Source organism: Populus euphratica, unplaced genomic scaffold (assembly GCF_000495115.2).
Source record: "Populus euphratica unplaced genomic scaffold, PopEup_1.0 scaffold127.1, whole genome shotgun sequence".
Taxonomy (NCBI): Eukaryota; Viridiplantae; Streptophyta; class Magnoliopsida; order Malpighiales; family Salicaceae; genus Populus; species Populus euphratica.
In genome coordinates, this window is record NW_011500017.1 from 138,458 (window position 1) to 154,360 (window position 15,903).

Consider the following 15,903-nt stretch of genomic DNA (forward strand, 5'->3'; position numbering starts at 1 on the left):
ACTGAAATTAATATTTTTAAAATTAAAAGAACTAATTATTTAATAACTTAAAAAATAAAATAAGGGATGAAAATGTATTTTCTAATCAAATTTAAAAATCACTGTCAAATTTACTTGTGTTTTTTTATTTTAGTTACATGTAATTTAATTCAATTTTTTTCTTAAAAACATGCAATTTGGTGTTAATTTAAATTTAAAAAAGTTTAATTGTGGAAAGAAAATTCACTGCTCTAATTTACTGTAATTTATGAGAGAATAAACAGTAATAATAGCCAAAAATGTTTTCCCTAACATGAATTGTTTTATGTTAATAAATTAACTCTATTCTATTTTAAATGCAGCACAAAAGGAAAATCGACTTTGGCGATGCAATTCGTCGGTAGGAAAGCTTAAAAAACGAAAAAGGAAAGCACAAAACTCAATCCAAACTACGTGGCAAGTTTTAACTGGCCACTTGACCTAATCGGTGAAAAACAGACCACAAAACCGAAAAAAACGAATAAACCCTTTTCCCTCGAGCTTTTGACTGCTGGAAACAGTTAAAGAGGAATGAATTGATCATCTCTACCTTTAAAACAACAGCGTTCTACACCAGTTCACCGGCTCTTTCCAATTGTAAGTATTTCATTTTGTTTCTGATAATTTTGAATTCTTTTTTCTGCGTTTTTTTCTTCTTGTTGTTGCCGTTGCTGTTTAGATATACCTAAACAATTAAAAAAGGCGTCAAATTCAGCTAAATTAGTTCATTTATCGCTTCTTTTATATCTATAAACGATTGAAGAACTGTAGCTGATCATTGTTGTACGACTTGCCAGGAAATCTATCTTGCTTGAGCTATTTTTTTTAAAAAAAATTAAATTTAGCGTGAAATGGATAATGACAATGATTTCACCTTTTGCCAGGTATTTACATTTGCACTGATTTCCTTATTTTTTTAATTAATTATTTAATTACAGCTACCCTTTGTTTTTCATGAAATAATTTCGACTACCCGGAGTCCTTGTAATTTATGTTCATGAAACTAGGTGGGATTGCCTGTTGATAAAAATGGACTCGAGGCGGAGAATCTTGCATCGGATATTGGGGGCATAATTATTAAAGATGGATTTTCCAACGGCACTAATAGTAGTCAGGGTGGTGGTGTTGTGTGGAGAGATAGCTTGCCTGATGCTGATTCCAAGAACGAGAGAACCGTTGGTTCTCTGTCTTTCAATGTTATTGATGCATCAGCTCGGGGAGAGTCAAGTGGAGTTCCTAGACAAGTGGCATCTGGAAATGCTGGAACTTCAGCTAAGAATTTTGATGAAAAGAAAGTTTCTGCTAGGAAGCCTGTGGCTCGGAGTAAGGTTCCATTTGAGAAAGGTTATAGCCAAATGGATTGGCTTAAACTCACTCGAACTCATCCTGATCTTGCAGGTATAAAATTGGTAATTTGTTGTCAATGTGTTTCTTTAGTCTTTTTCTGTATCCTTCAGGTTCTAATGTGGAATTCTTACCGGTAACTTAACATATAGTCTGGTTTTTTTTTTTACTTGTCGCATCATTGCTATTTTCCATCTTTAAAGCCTTTGTATTGAGTTCTCCTTGAAGGATTTGTTAATATCCCTGTTGTAGCTCATCGTGTAAGCATCGATTGAGAAGCATGCTTGCACCGTGAGATTCTTCTCCTTGTATTATAAGCAAGTGTGGTCTTAACATGATTCCACACTAACTTTGCAAACATGTATCATGGCAAAATATGTTTTAGTTGATGCATATTAACTGAACTGGTATAGTTATTGGGGGATGTATCACAATCATGATCAAAATCCACTTTGAGTTTCAACACCTTCACATGAAAATATGGGCATTTGCTGTAAATGTATGTTGCGGATCTTTCTGTTTCAACAAGGTTTTATAACATTTCTCATCTGCATCTGTACTTGCATGGTTATATGTGCAAAACAATGATACTTGCACATCATATCTCAACATATTTTGAAGACATTTGATGGTCAAATTTACATCCATGAGCTGTTAGATTATAGAAAAATGTCATTATGGAAGACTCCTTATGTCTAGTTACATTAGTATATTGTTTGTGGGTTGAAGTGTGGGTGTCTATATAGTTTTTCTTTTCTTCTTTATTTTCCTCTTAGGAAGGAGTTGTCTACATAGCTAAGTTTTAACGAGTAGGCATTTGAAGATCATTCTTTTTGAAAGTTTTAATATATTTCCAAATCGTGCCCCTTACTTTTCCACCTTCCCTCTTGTTGTGTTTTAGTGACAACAAGATTTGCTATTGTGAAGTGCTTCGCTCTGTGAACTAATGAAAATAACATCTGATTGCTTTTTTAATTTCACCTACTTGACAACTGGAATGCTATTCAGCTTTCCCTTCATGATTTATAAATTGTGTTTCCAGGATTGACGGGACAGTCCAACAAGAGGCTTATTTCCATGGATGAAGTTAAACAACACCAAACAGAAGGATCCATGTGGACTGTTTTAAAAGGTCGTGTCTACAATTTGTCTCCATACCTCAAGTTTCATCCAGGAGGTGTGTGCATTTCTTATGTCCATACATAAAATATTTTGTGATTTTAGTTTCACGTACCTTAATTAAAATTGAATGACTTCATTACTGTTGCTTCTTACAATATCTCTAATATGTATGTGATTTACATGTGTTAGACTATCAGTTGTTTGAATTAGACATGTACAATCGCATGCACAAGCACATATCATGGACATGCGGATCACGATGATTAGTTAATCATGCCTGAAGCACCATAAGGTGCTCTTCCTTTATTGGTCTATCTATTATGCAGCACCAGCCTGTTTCAACTTTCAATTGCATAACGATCTGCATATAATCTGCAAAAGTTTGCCTCCCATGCCATAACTAAAATAGTAAAATACAGCTTAGTTATGGAGGCTTTTTTCATTTCAAGAGCCACTGCCATATGGTGTCTGAGCTGCTGTCCATTTGTTAGAGTTTCATATTCTCATTATTTGCTATGATTATTTAACAAACTCCCTGTTTTCAGGTGTTGATATACTGATGAAGGCAGTAGGAAAAGACTGTACATCTTTATTCAGTATCCTTTTATGGATTCTTTTTCTTGGTGATTTTTAGAGGTTGTGACCAGAGATGAATTTGTGCATTATTTTTCTTTGAAGCTATTATTTAAACTGGATGACCCAACATTGAGTTGTCTTCTATTTCACCATTGACGTCGCTAACCATGGCCAAGCTCAATCCTTAGAAAAGCCTACCAGTTTAGTTTAAGTCTATCTTGATTAAGAAGCTGTACTTCGTGATTTCGCTTTCAAGGGTAAAAAAGGGAACGGATTTCCAAAGCATGGCAAGATTTCTGTTTTTAAACTGTTAAGATTTACTGCACAAATTGCAATCCTCAACTCTTTATTTCAGACAAATACCATGCCTGGGTGAATGCTGAATTCTTGCTGGAGAAGTGCCTTGTGGGCACTTTGGATGTAGGTCAGTGAAGGCAGCTTTTCTAAGCCGTTTTGACGTGATGATCTAGTGAAGCAAAGTTAAATCTGTAATTTTCCTATTGAAACTTTGTAAGCTTATCATGGCAGTTATGTCCTAACATTTTTTGGATAGGGGCAATAACACTATCCCGGTTGGCTGACAGGGTTCCTTGTATTTGTTACGTACAAGATTGTCATCCGCAGCATAAATGTATTAACATTATTGATATGATAAATAATTATGTGCACACACTTCTCTGTGAAATTACTTTCAGTGCTGTTGGGATGGTGATATAGAACGCATTTTCCTCCTTTTCTCCTTCCTTTTCTCTTGTTTTTTTTTTTTTTTTTTAAAAAAGACGGTCCTGGATAACAGGCTTAATGATGAATACTGAATGTAACAAACGAACTGAGTGGTGGTGCTGTTTTTTTTGGGCTTTTTGGTCCCTTCTGTTTTCGAAAGAGACAGAGAGAGTCACACCTGACGATGAACCATGGAACCAAGTTTTTCTTCAAGCACAATAGCGGTCCATCCTGAAATTTGTATCTTTCGATTCATCAAAACACTTGTGCGTGTAATTGAACATGTTGAGGCCCGCCCCCAATATCGGTACATTATTTTGAACCTCAAGCCGACGGGTTTATCGCTAATCATGCCATTGATTGAAACACCATGGGGTGTTTAGGATTGCTCTAAGTTGTTTGAAATAAAGTTTTTTATATTTTTAAATTATTTAGATGTGATGATATTAAAAATAAAATTTAAAAAATAAAAAATACTATTTTAATATATTTCTAAATAAATAACTCTTTAAAAATCAAATCAAATGTAGGTTTGCTGTAATTAATAATTGGATTTGCCAGCACGCTCTAAAATCTGATTTGGAAGGAAAATGCCCTCGCCATTCACCCAAAAAAAAGAGAGAGTACAAAGCTTACTGGCAACCATATTGATGGACTGGTCACGTTGTCATAGGCCAAGTCTTCTTTGGAATTTTGAAGCTGTAATCATACCCGCTGGGTAAATAAAGTTCAGTTGTTGCCATTACATGTCCTAGAAATAAACCACATATAGTTTCTACTACCCTCTTATCCATTAGGCTCCTTCTGCCGACACCACGTGAAGACAACATCATACAATACAGTAAAAGACCACATGCCCTAGCTTAGATACAAAAGCGAAGCATGTGCCTCAACAGATGATGTGACTTGTCTGTAAAAAACCACAAAGGTGTAGCCTGCTGCTACAGAGATAACATCTAAGCAATAGGGAATACCCTAACTTCATCGAGTATAGGACCACAGAGGGATCCGAAGTCATCAATCCTAGTATGGTAGTATGAGCTGTAAAACGTAATTCTTGTCCGAGCTGTAACGGCTTTGAACTTGAAACTTACGGTCTTGAATTCACCCTTTCCCTTGGATTCGAATGGAACTTTGAAGGTATCCTTAGCAGCGAATGCCTCGACCATCATTGATCCATGGCAACCATTTCTTGCGTCCCCGATGGTGAATGTGAGACCGTAGACTTTGTCGGGAATTGTTCTGAGGATTTGGGCAATTGCACTCTCTCTCCCTGCAACAAGCTCGACAGCAGCGAGCCCGAAAGGAACGTTGAAGTGCTTTTTGTCAATGAACTTCACAGCTTTAAGTGATTCGATCATCCAGCCGGGAAGTGGAGATGTGAGATCTTCTTGTCTTGGAGGGAGGAGGACACCACTGGATGTGTTTACTAACCGATGAGGACCCTCCTCAAAGCCATGATTCTTTACAAGGTTATCTACAAGATAACATTTACAACCATCGATGAGACCAGGGAAGCTATAATCAGAGTCATACATAAGCAGATGCAGGCAAATTTTGAATATTTTACATGTTTTATTTATCAACTACACAGACATACTGGTCACCAATTGCAACCATTCACAAAGAGAATAGGGAGGTGTTTAGAACTTTAAATGGATCAACAGCACTGCTTCTCGAACCAAATGTATCCTGTGTTTGACAAAATTATCAAAGGGATAGTATCTCAGATCAAATGCTATCTTCAAAAACCAACCAGTTAACAGAGCAAGAAAAATCTCAGATCCACTAAACAATGTCTGTGGAAAGCTATCAATTGTAAATCATTGAAACTTGAAGATCCAAGACAATATCTACAAATGCAACAGCCTTGACATTCAACGCCACCGAAACAAGTGATTCAGTGAATGAACTAGCAAAACTAAATCAAATAAGAAATCTCAAAAATGAAACTAAAACAACCGGCCAGCAAATTCTCCATACCAAAAACAGGACATTATAATGCTAATTAGTTTCCATTACCTCTTGTGGGCATTGGTGGAAAGAGCTCCTTGATAGCAACTGCATCAATGAGTGGTCCACAGGCAGGGTCCTCTTGGACTCCAGTATTGCGAAATGTCACTTTAACAACAGTGGCATTGAGTTTAAATCCCCAAGCATAAGTGTCTCCGCCATTGCTACTATACAGTGTCTGCAAGGGCAGGTCCCCAAACACGGTCCCAACTGAGACTCTCAACACCTCATCTTGGGCACAAGTTCTTGATGCACCAAATGTGAGGGCATACAGAGAGCCTGCTTTTATTGTTATTGTTTGAGAAATCGAGGCCTCATTGCCTAGCCTTACTGCATGAACACCATGAGCCACATTAAAGTACATGCCACCAGGTTGTGGCCCGGCAGAGATGTACTCTACGAATCCATTGATTTCCCAGCTGGGAAGCGCATATTTTCCTTTAAGGACTGTTTTCTTGATCGCACCAGGTTTTGGTTTCTCTTCAAAGTTGCCATTTTTTAGAAAGCCTGAAGAAAGAGATCAGACCGAGTCAAAATGAGACTGTGGAACTAGTAATCAGCAAAGAAACGTGCTAGAGAATGTAGAGAACCAAATCTAAATCTCTCTTTCTTTGTTGGCCACTCTAAACCTAAAATTAATCTACCTTTCATTTTTGGAAATCTTTGAAAATGGAAATAAAACTGTAATGAGCAAGCAAAGATGACAGGGAGAAGTAAGATACTGCAACAAACATTAAATCCCTGAAAGAAGGTTGAATAAACATAAAACTGTGATTAGCAATTAAAGATGACAGGGAGAAGTAAGATACTGCAACGAACATTAAACCCCTGAAAGAAGGTTGAATAAGCATGAAGCATAAAGATTCGGCCTTGAAGTTTATCAGATTAAACCAGGCATTAACTGCCAAGAACCAAGCATACAATGTCAATTTTGCACTATAAGCACAGATTATACACGCAAAAAGAGAGAACAAAGCACAAAACTCCCCAACTCAAATGAGCACACCGTGACCATTATGTTAAATCTTCATTGTCTAAGCCCACTGAATGGGGTCAGAACATTAAACAGAGAAATTAGCACTTAGCTAGCATTACCTTCCATGTAAGTAGCAGCTAAAGCAGAGGTAGTGAAAAGCAAGAATGATGTAAGCAAAAGTGAGATCCCCACGGCCATTTTCACAGAAGAAATGGACACAAGCTAGGCTTTGTGTTCTGAAGGTGAGAGGTAAAGTGTTTTTGATATGGGAGAGGAAAAGGGATAGGAAATGCTTATATTTATAGCGTGAAGAGGACAAAGTTGAGGGAGCTGGGTGAACATGTGCAGTATGAGAAAAGGGTAGCAGAAGATATGGTATATTTTTTTTAGATTAACATGTATATCTGGGCCAGTTTATACGTAGCATGACTAATTTTATGAGTTCTAAAATTAATGATCATGTAAGCCTTCAATAACTATTATATAAGTAATCGAAAACTCAAACATGAAACTAAAAAAAACAAACTTCTTAGATACCAAATCTTTATCAATTCACCAACAGTATATATACATTTTGTCTCTGCCTCTGATCACTCGAAGCCGCACTTTTCTCCACGTTCCATGGCACCGGCGTTTATGTAATTTCAGCCATTACTCTTAATTTTCCGTTCGTGGGGTCCATTGGTTTAGCGTGTGACTTGTTTAAGGCTTTAAGCTAACCAAAATTCTCCACGAAGCAAGGAAGCATCTCTTGGTGCAAAAACTCGTTTGGCAATATGTCAAAGTTTTTAATTTTTTTTATTTGAAATTAATTTTGTTTAGTAATTTTAAATTATTTTATTGTATGTTAAAGATAAATTTTAAAAAATAAAAAAAAATTATTTTAATATATTTATAAATAAAAAATACTTTAAAAATTAATTACTATTAAAATATCAAACAGTACCTAAATCACATTTACTCTTTCTCGAAAAGTAAAAATAAATAAATAAGGTAAAAGGTGAATATAGCATACGAAATCAGATATAAATGCACCAATCTCAATATAATTCATTGCTGAAAACTATAAGCACAAATATATTATAGATATCAATTTTTTTACTAGTTATTTTATCACATGCTTCTGTGTGATTCTCTGTTATATATTTATTTAAGATAAGCAATCATTTGCTAGCATATTTTAATTTCATTAAGTTTCGTATTTTATATTTTTATTACTAGAAATGATGTTTGATTGAATTCAACTATCCATGAAAATATATTACATAGTTCGATTGTTTAACATCATTTGGTATGCCAAAAAATAATCCTAAATGTAAAATTTAACTACTAAAAATGTTTTTTTTTTTGTAAAAACCTTTAAACACTGAAAATCTTTGTTTATAATCACGACTAATTTTGTAATTAGTAATACTAGATGTTTTAAAGTTAAACATGATAAATAATCTTAAATTATACATAAACTAATTTTATTGTTCTTATCATTAGTATAAAAATTGCTGCAATAGCTACTGAGATGGTTCCCGCACTAAAGCAATCCAAGGATGAATTGATGAATTAGAGCAGAAATGCATAATTTAACCGATTGTCTTAGAAGAAGAAGGATATAATTATATTCTGAATTTAATTTTTAGAAATTACTAATTTGAGTATTATAAATTTTAAAATTATTATAAGTTTATATAATTATTAATTTTAAAATTTATAAAATTAATCAAAATACTCCTAAGCTAATTCAAACATGTAAGTTAAACTTAAAAAAAAACCAAAAAAGGAAGAGAAATACAATAGAGAAAGGCTCACGAGATTATCGTCATAATTCCTTCATTATGTAATAATTCCAATTTTTGTTACATTCAACCGCTATAAAGGAAGCTACAGTATTCTAGAACCAGTATTAAGACACGCGTAAAAACACATCAATTGTAATAAAATATGAATATATAACCAAGCACTTCTATCTCGGTGTTACAACGTTAATATTGTTTTGTTATACGTGGCCACGTTGTTTACTAAATTAGTATTGCGTTATATCCAGTGCTTAACAAATTAATATTCAAGGCAAGTGCAGTGGATACAAGAAACCATTATAGAATATTTTATTCATGGAGCTTTTCTTCAAACTTCTCACAGTATGCTTTATTTTAAACTTGTTTATTTTTATATATCAAAAGTATTTTAAAAAAATTAATAATTTTTAGTGTTTTAAAATTGTTTTAATGTATTGCTATCAAAAATAATTTTAAAAAATAAAAAATAACTATTATTTTAATATATTTATTAAAACATTCTTTAAGAAACAGTCACAGCTCTTGCCAACTTAAAACTTCTTTAATGAAGGGTCGGGTTCATTTATATAATCACGTGATTACATTATGATCAGGAGATCGCTAAAGGCGAGCAAAACGCACCACATTCAGAAGTGTTAAAATATTGCATTTCAGTGCTTGGTCTAGTAGTAAAAAAGACTTGTTTTTTTTTATTGTATCTGAGTTCGAATCCTAGCATGCATGTTTGTCATCTCCGCGGTGCCTTACATGTCTAATAGGTTTGCAGGATATTCAGTGGGCCGTAGAGATTAATCATGGTGCGCACAAACTGACCCAAATATCCTGTATAAATAAAATTTTTTAAAAAAAATATGATTGTGTTTGAATTGTAATTAGGAGATCTTCTTCATGTAGAGTGATTTCATGGCATGGAGAGTACCATGCCCTACTCACATGTGCCGCTGCTTAGTGAGAGCCATCTGGCCAGGTATCATCTAATCCACGTGCACTTGCTGTCAGGAAGGATCCTATAATGCAAAACTCATCGCCAGAATTGACGTCACGGGGCCCAAATCTGTATTTTCCTCATCATGAATAATGTGGATGAAATGCACAGACACCAACAATAATGTGCCATTTGGCCCCCGAATCTATATAAATTGCAATGCTTGTACAATTCTTCTCCATTGAATGTATTGATTTTGATTTTTTATATGTATGGCAAGATTCGTTGATTTTATATATTATTTTGCAATCAAACGATATCGCTTTAGCCCAATATCATGTGAGGCAGCGTCTATAAACACACTTGAAATAGTAATTTCTTTTAATTAAAAAAAAAATTTTATTTTTTAAAATATTTTTTTAATATATTTCTAAATAAAAAAACACTTTAAATATAATACTACCAAGTACCGTGTAAAACTTATTTATTTTTTATTTTAAATGTGTTTTTCAAAATTATTTTTTTATTTTTATTTTTTAAATTTTTTTAATATATTAATATAAAAGATAATTTAATCTATTCATAAAAAAATAAACACTTTAAATCATAATTACTAAACCACTTTTAAATACCCCGAAAATAAGAGGCGGTGCACCGCAGGCTGAAGAAATCAAGAAATGATTATGCATGTGCTAATGGGTCCATATCTGGGCCCATGTGTAGGTGGTTCAGATTTAGCTGGTGAATGGGCCATGGCTATGAAAAAAAGCTGATAGCAAGGGCAGCGGGAAAATCTTTGACTGGAGTCCCAATATTCATCTCCCTTATTAGTGATAAAGGTGGGCCCCGCTACCTTAAGCTATTGATATATTTTTTTATTTATTGAAAAGACGTGGGGCCCGTATCAACGGGGCGATCTCTGACTTAATCCTGCTCAATCTTTGAGCTGGCATGTCCCATCTCTATTTTGTTCTTTTTTTGTTGTTCCTCTTTTCATTTTCCATGATCATTGGCGGTGTGGATCTTTTCCTGGATTTCTTTGAGTGAAGTGAAGAACAGATAGGACGCGTAGCTATGCGTGTTTTAATTTTTAAAAAAATATTAAAGCAAAACAAATGTTTTTTTTTAAATAAAAGACTCAATCAGTTGTGTTTAATAAACTTAATTAATTCAAATAATAAAAACAAAAACAATCAATAACAATAAACAAAATAAACAAAAACTTAACTTTGATTCATTCAAGTTAGCAAGTTAAACATATAATTTTAACATTATACTGAAATAATTTAATCAAAAGCAAACTCAATAAAAATATAAATTTTCATTATTAAATAATTTAATATTAAAAAATAAAATTAAAACAAAAAATTAAGTAAAGTAAAGTTAACTAATTAACTTTATGACCTCATGACCATAACCACAGGATTGTAACAACTCCAAAGAAAAGAGATTAAAAATAAAAGAGAATGAGGATCAATTTTTATTAAATAAAATATTGAAAGATAAAATTTTAAAAATAAAAAGCAAACACAAAACAAAAACTAAAATTAACTCGGGTTAATCATAAAAATTTATGATCTTGATCATGAGCTTATGACTAACCCCATAAAATACAAGCCCTAAAAATTAACACAAAAAAATTTCAAATCATCAAAATACTAGAGGGTGAAATTAAAAGAATAAAAAAGAATTTAAAACAAAAGGATAAAAATTAAAATAATAAGGACTAAATTTGATATGAAAATAATTTGAAATCAAATATCGAGGAATGGAGGGGTATTTAAACCAGAGGTTTCAAAAAAATTAAATTTTTAATGTTTTTTTATCATTTTGATATGTTAATGTCAAAAATAAATTTTTAAAAAATATTTGATATATTTCAAAGCAAAAACATTTTGAAAAGTAACCGTTATCACTATCTTAAACATCCCCATAATAAAAAAAAAACTTAATAAAGAAAAAGATTAAAAATAAACAAATAATAATTAAAAAAACTAGATTTGATATAAGAATTAAATAAAACTAAATGATCAGGGGTGAAATTAAATAAAAAGAACAATAAAAAATTATAAAAAACAATGAAAATAATGAAACCAAATTGAAAAGATATATATAAAAAAAATGATGCATTTATACTTTGAAAATGGAAAGAGAAAGTAGAAAAGAAAGAGAAAGAGAAAAAATCATTGTATTCCAAGCACTTCTTTGCAGTGCACTCGCGTGGCCCTAATAGAAAGAGGATAATAAGATACTTTTAATGCCGCCCCGTCACATGGCGTACGGTGGCTAGATATTATCATATGTGGCAATAACCTTCTTTAATAATATTTATAGTATTTGAAAGATTAATTTGTTTTTTTATCAACTTTTATTAAATAAATACCAATATAAAAAAATTAAAAAACCCCTTAATGTAAGTTTACTATTTTTATGCTTGTAACAATAATATAGTTTTTATATTATGCCTTTGAAATTTAAAAAGAGTGAATGTCCCCTTAAGATCCTTTTAAGATATTTTGTTTTTAAGGGTAATATAGTTATTGCATTATAAATTTAAAAAATAAAAAGATCAAATTATTACCTATCAATACTATAATTTAGGGAGACCATTCTATTCTAATACCAAAGTTATTGATTTTTTTAAAAGGCAAGATAGTAATTACATTGCGTGGTGAATACTAACAAGTGTTCAAGTGCATAATGAATTCTCCATATGTTTTAAGTTTATATTTTCAATTTTAATTTGTTATATATAGCTAGTGAAGTAACAATCAATAGATCAATTGAGGAAATGAAGTTTATAGAATTTATTTAAAGAACCCATCGAATTTCAATTGATAATGTCACGACATAATTCATTATAATAATGATAATTATTTAGATTTTTTATCGAGGTTAAAAAAGCTTAGATGTATTGGTTGCAATGTTTTTCTAGCCAATTAATGATTAATTAATTAAGGACCTAGTTAAGGGTTTTAAGCTTTGTGGAAAAAGATTTTTTTTTAGATAATAATGTAATGTTTAATTTTAATTTTGAGCTAGAAGAGACAACCACGTATTGGGGTAAGACAATAAATAACACTAAAACATAACTACATCTAATAGTGATAGTGATAATGATGTACAAGATAAAATATTAAAAAAATATTTTACTCTTCGAAAGATAAAATAATTATTTCTATAACTTATTTATTTATGGTAGATAAGACAGGATAAAATATTAAAAAAATATTTTACTCTTAATATATATTACTGTTAAACTTATATATTTTAAAAAATATTTAGATATTATTATTTTTTACTTTAATTTATATTGAGTATTTAATTTAATAATTTTACAATAATCCTAAATATAAAACTAGAACTTACTTGCAAGATTAATTCAATAAAACACAAACCCTAAAAATAACAAAGCAAAATTTTCAAATAATAAAAAGATACAAAACAAAAGAAATGATAATTAAAAGGATGAATACTAAATTCTATACAAAAATAATTTGAATTTGAAAATTGAATAATGAAATTAAAAACAAAATTCAATTAAAAAATAATTAAAAATAAAAAAATAAAAACAAGGATCAAAATTAATATAAAAATTATATAAAATTAAATAACAAGGGGCAAGATAAAAAAATCAATCAAAATAATATAAAAGCAAAATAAATGGCAATAAAAAAATAAAAATCAAGTTTAAAAAAATAACAATTTTATACTTTGATAAATGAAAGAAAAAGAAAAGTAAAGAGACAAAAAAAAGTTCATCAAAGCTCAACCACCACCCTATCAAGCACATGCACGACACTAGTGAGAAGAGGATGGTGAAGCGCTTCTAACACTGTTTTATAAGGTGGTGTTTAGCGGAGTGATGTTATCATACGTGCCATCAATATTTTTTTTAATAATATTTATATTATTTAAAAGACTAAATTGTCCCTCGTAAAATTTTATATAAAAAAAAATATGAAAAGATTAAAAATCTTTTATACAAGTTAACATTTTTTACATGTAAGGATAATGTAATGTTTATATCATGGCTTCAAAATGTAAAAAAAAAATAAAATCGTCAAAGGAGTTTTTTAGAATATTATTAAAAAAAAAAATCGTCAAAGGAGTTTTTTAGAATATTTTTCTTTTGAAGGCAATATAATCATTCCAGCGTATATTTTAAATATAATAGATCAAAGATCTTCAATTAATCCTACAAAGACTTTAGAAAAAGCCCACCCTATCCTAGTACTAAAGTCATTTATTATTTTTTGGAATGGAAAAATAGAAATATGTGTTTAACTGCACAATGAGTTCTCCATGTGTTTTAAGATTTTTTTTTAATTATAAATTATTATATACAACCAGTGAAGTAACCATCAATGGATCAATTGAGGTAATGAAGTTTATAGAATATATTTAAAGAACCCATACAATTTCAATTGGTAATTTAAACTGTTTATTAGGGTTAGAATAATTTAGATGTATGAGGTGCAATGATTTTATTTTTTTTCATAATTGAGATGGCGGTGAGGACCTATTAAGGGGTTTTACACTTCAAATGAAAAGAATTGTTTGGACAATAAGGTAGCATTTGCTTATTACTTGAGATAAAAAAAACAAAATAAATAAAGATAAATGACATAAGATATAAAAAAATAGAGAAAGAACTATATTTAATAGTGATATACAAAATAAAAGGTTTGTTTTTGTATTCCATTTGGTTATGATGGATAAGACATAATAAATATAAAAAAAGTTTAATTTTCCCTTAATAATGGATGAGACATAATAAATATAAAAAAAATTAATTTTTCCTTGATATTTATTATTGTCAAATACATATTTTTTAAAAGTGTATATATATATTGAGCGACCTAAAACTTGTCTTGGATTAACTCTCAAATCAAATTTTAAAACTGTAATAACAATTATTTCTATTTATAAATTGACTTGGGTCAACTCATGTTGACCCTTTCGCTAGTTAACCTTTGAGTTGAGTCTTATAGTTATAAGAATGATATTTTTTTATTGTTACATTAATCCGAGTTGACCATCCCAATCATGATGACCTATGCCTTGTTTTAAGTTGACCTCGTAATTGAGTTTTAAAATTATAATAATAATTATTTTTTATATATATTGACCCAGTTTATTTTAAGTTGACAGTTGTGACATGTGATCTAAGCTTTACCAATTAAGAGTTGGTCATGACATCTAGTTTTAAAATTATGATAATAATTATTTTTGTTTTTATATTGATTCGGGTTAAAAGTCCATCCCACTCGTAACCCAGGCTTTGTCTTAGGTCAACTTTCAAATTAATTTTTAAAACTATGACAATAATCATTTTTATTCTTATACTGATTCCGGTCAACATAACTCGTGATCCAGACCTTGACTAATGACTCGATTTTTATCCTGAATTGACGATCAAGTTGGATTTTAAAACTATAATAATAACTATTGTATTTTGATATGTTTTAGTTGAATAATTTTAATATTAAGATTTTTTTACAAAAATATATTAAGAATAAAAAATAAAAATTGTTGTCTCTAAAAATGTTCTCTATGTGCCTCTTATTTTAAAAGTAAATAAATTCACTTTAAAATTATTTTAAAAATATATTTATTTTTATACTTTTGGTATCTAAATTATTTTTATATTCTTCATTACAAGACAATTAAAAAAGGAGCATGCATTAAGTTTCGATAAAAAGAATATCTGTTTTTTTTTTTTTTCGTGGATTTAGATGATAAGTTGTGAATTTTAGACCCGCCCCAATAATTGTTAGGATAAGGGGCCCGAAAACAATGAGTACTCTGTACTCTTATCATTTCGTGGATCAAAAAGCTTCTTGGACTCTAGCCCAGAATTTCGTGGATAACAGATCTTTGCTTTCTTCACCCAAACATACCTAGCAAACCCAAGTCTCCCCTAATAACCTTGCGATACGTGGCACCTGATGATGACCAGCTTGAAAGAACATCAAGAGCACCCAGTTATCGAGATACACTAGATCATTTCCTCCATCAAGCGCTCACCTGTTTCGAGTTTTGATCACCAGATCAATCCTCCACCGTGAGATCTTCGAAACCCCTTTTAACAATCATAGAAATTCAAATTCCCTCACAAAATTCAAAATTCAAAATTCAAATTCTCCCGACCGTTAGATCTCTTCTGTCCTTCCTTTTTATAATCTGTCATCCATCTCCTTCCCCTCGTTTCGCTTCCAGACACCATCTCTGTGTCCTTTTTCTCTCAAAACTAAAACCCCCTACTTGCTCTCCCTAGAAAAAACCAAGCCCTACCTCTCTGTTTGTTTAGCAAGAAGCCCTAAAATTTCCCTTTCTACAAAGATCTTCCTCAAGAAACCCTAAAAAGAAGAAAAAAATTCACACATATCTTCTCGTAAACACCCTAATTCGTC

General features: G+C 31.1%; 2 protein-coding genes across 2 annotated transcripts; one reads left to right on the forward strand and one right to left on the reverse strand.

Annotated features, from left to right (window-relative positions):
• The first annotated feature begins 510 nt into the window (after positions 1–510).
• Positions 511–4,127, forward strand: LOC105141732 (cytochrome b5 domain-containing protein RLF-like). The gene is made up of 7 exons (XM_011049064.1): positions 511–615; positions 816–902; positions 1,026–1,416; positions 2,405–2,539; positions 3,030–3,080; positions 3,416–3,484; positions 3,840–4,127. The coding sequence occupies exons 2-7, from the start codon at positions 870–872 to the stop codon at positions 3,851–3,853; spliced, it is 693 nt and encodes a 230-aa protein (XP_011047366.1). The 5' UTR covers positions 511–615; positions 816–869; the 3' UTR covers positions 3,854–4,127.
• Positions 4,128–4,430: 303 nt separating this feature from the next.
• LOC105141733 (uncharacterized) lies at positions 4,431–7,099 on the reverse strand. The gene is made up of 3 exons (XM_011049065.1): positions 6,892–7,099; positions 5,806–6,303; positions 4,431–5,260 (listed from the first exon to the last, which is right to left on the reverse strand). Exons 1-3 carry the CDS (start codon positions 6,968–6,970, stop codon positions 4,740–4,742), a joined length of 1,098 nt encoding a protein of 365 aa, XP_011047367.1. The 5' UTR covers positions 6,971–7,099; the 3' UTR covers positions 4,431–4,739.
• Between the last annotated feature and the right edge of the window lie 8,804 nt (positions 7,100–15,903).

Bases quoted from the DNA above. Each gene is read 5' to 3' on its own strand.
- LOC105141732 (XM_011049064.1), top strand. From the start codon at position 870: ATGGATAATGACAATGATTTCACCTTTTGCCAG. The intron at 1,417-2,404 runs GTATAAAATTGG...TTGTGTTTCCAG, and splicing joins AACTCATCCTGATCTTGCAG to GATTGACGGGACAGTCCAAC. The intron at 2,540-3,029 runs GTGTGTGCATTT...CCCTGTTTTCAG, and splicing joins CCTCAAGTTTCATCCAGGAG to GTGTTGATATACTGATGAAG.
- LOC105141733 (XM_011049065.1), bottom strand. From the start codon at position 6,970: ATGGCCGTGGGGATCTCACTTTTGCTTACATCATTCTTGCTTTTCACT. The intron at 6,304-6,891 runs GTAATGCTAGCT...CTCTTTCTTCAG, and splicing joins AGCTGCTACTTACATGGAAG to GCTTTCTAAAAAATGGCAAC. The intron at 5,261-5,805 runs GTAATGGAAACT...GTTATCTTGTAG, and splicing joins TCCACCAATGCCCACAAGAG to ATAACCTTGTAAAGAATCAT.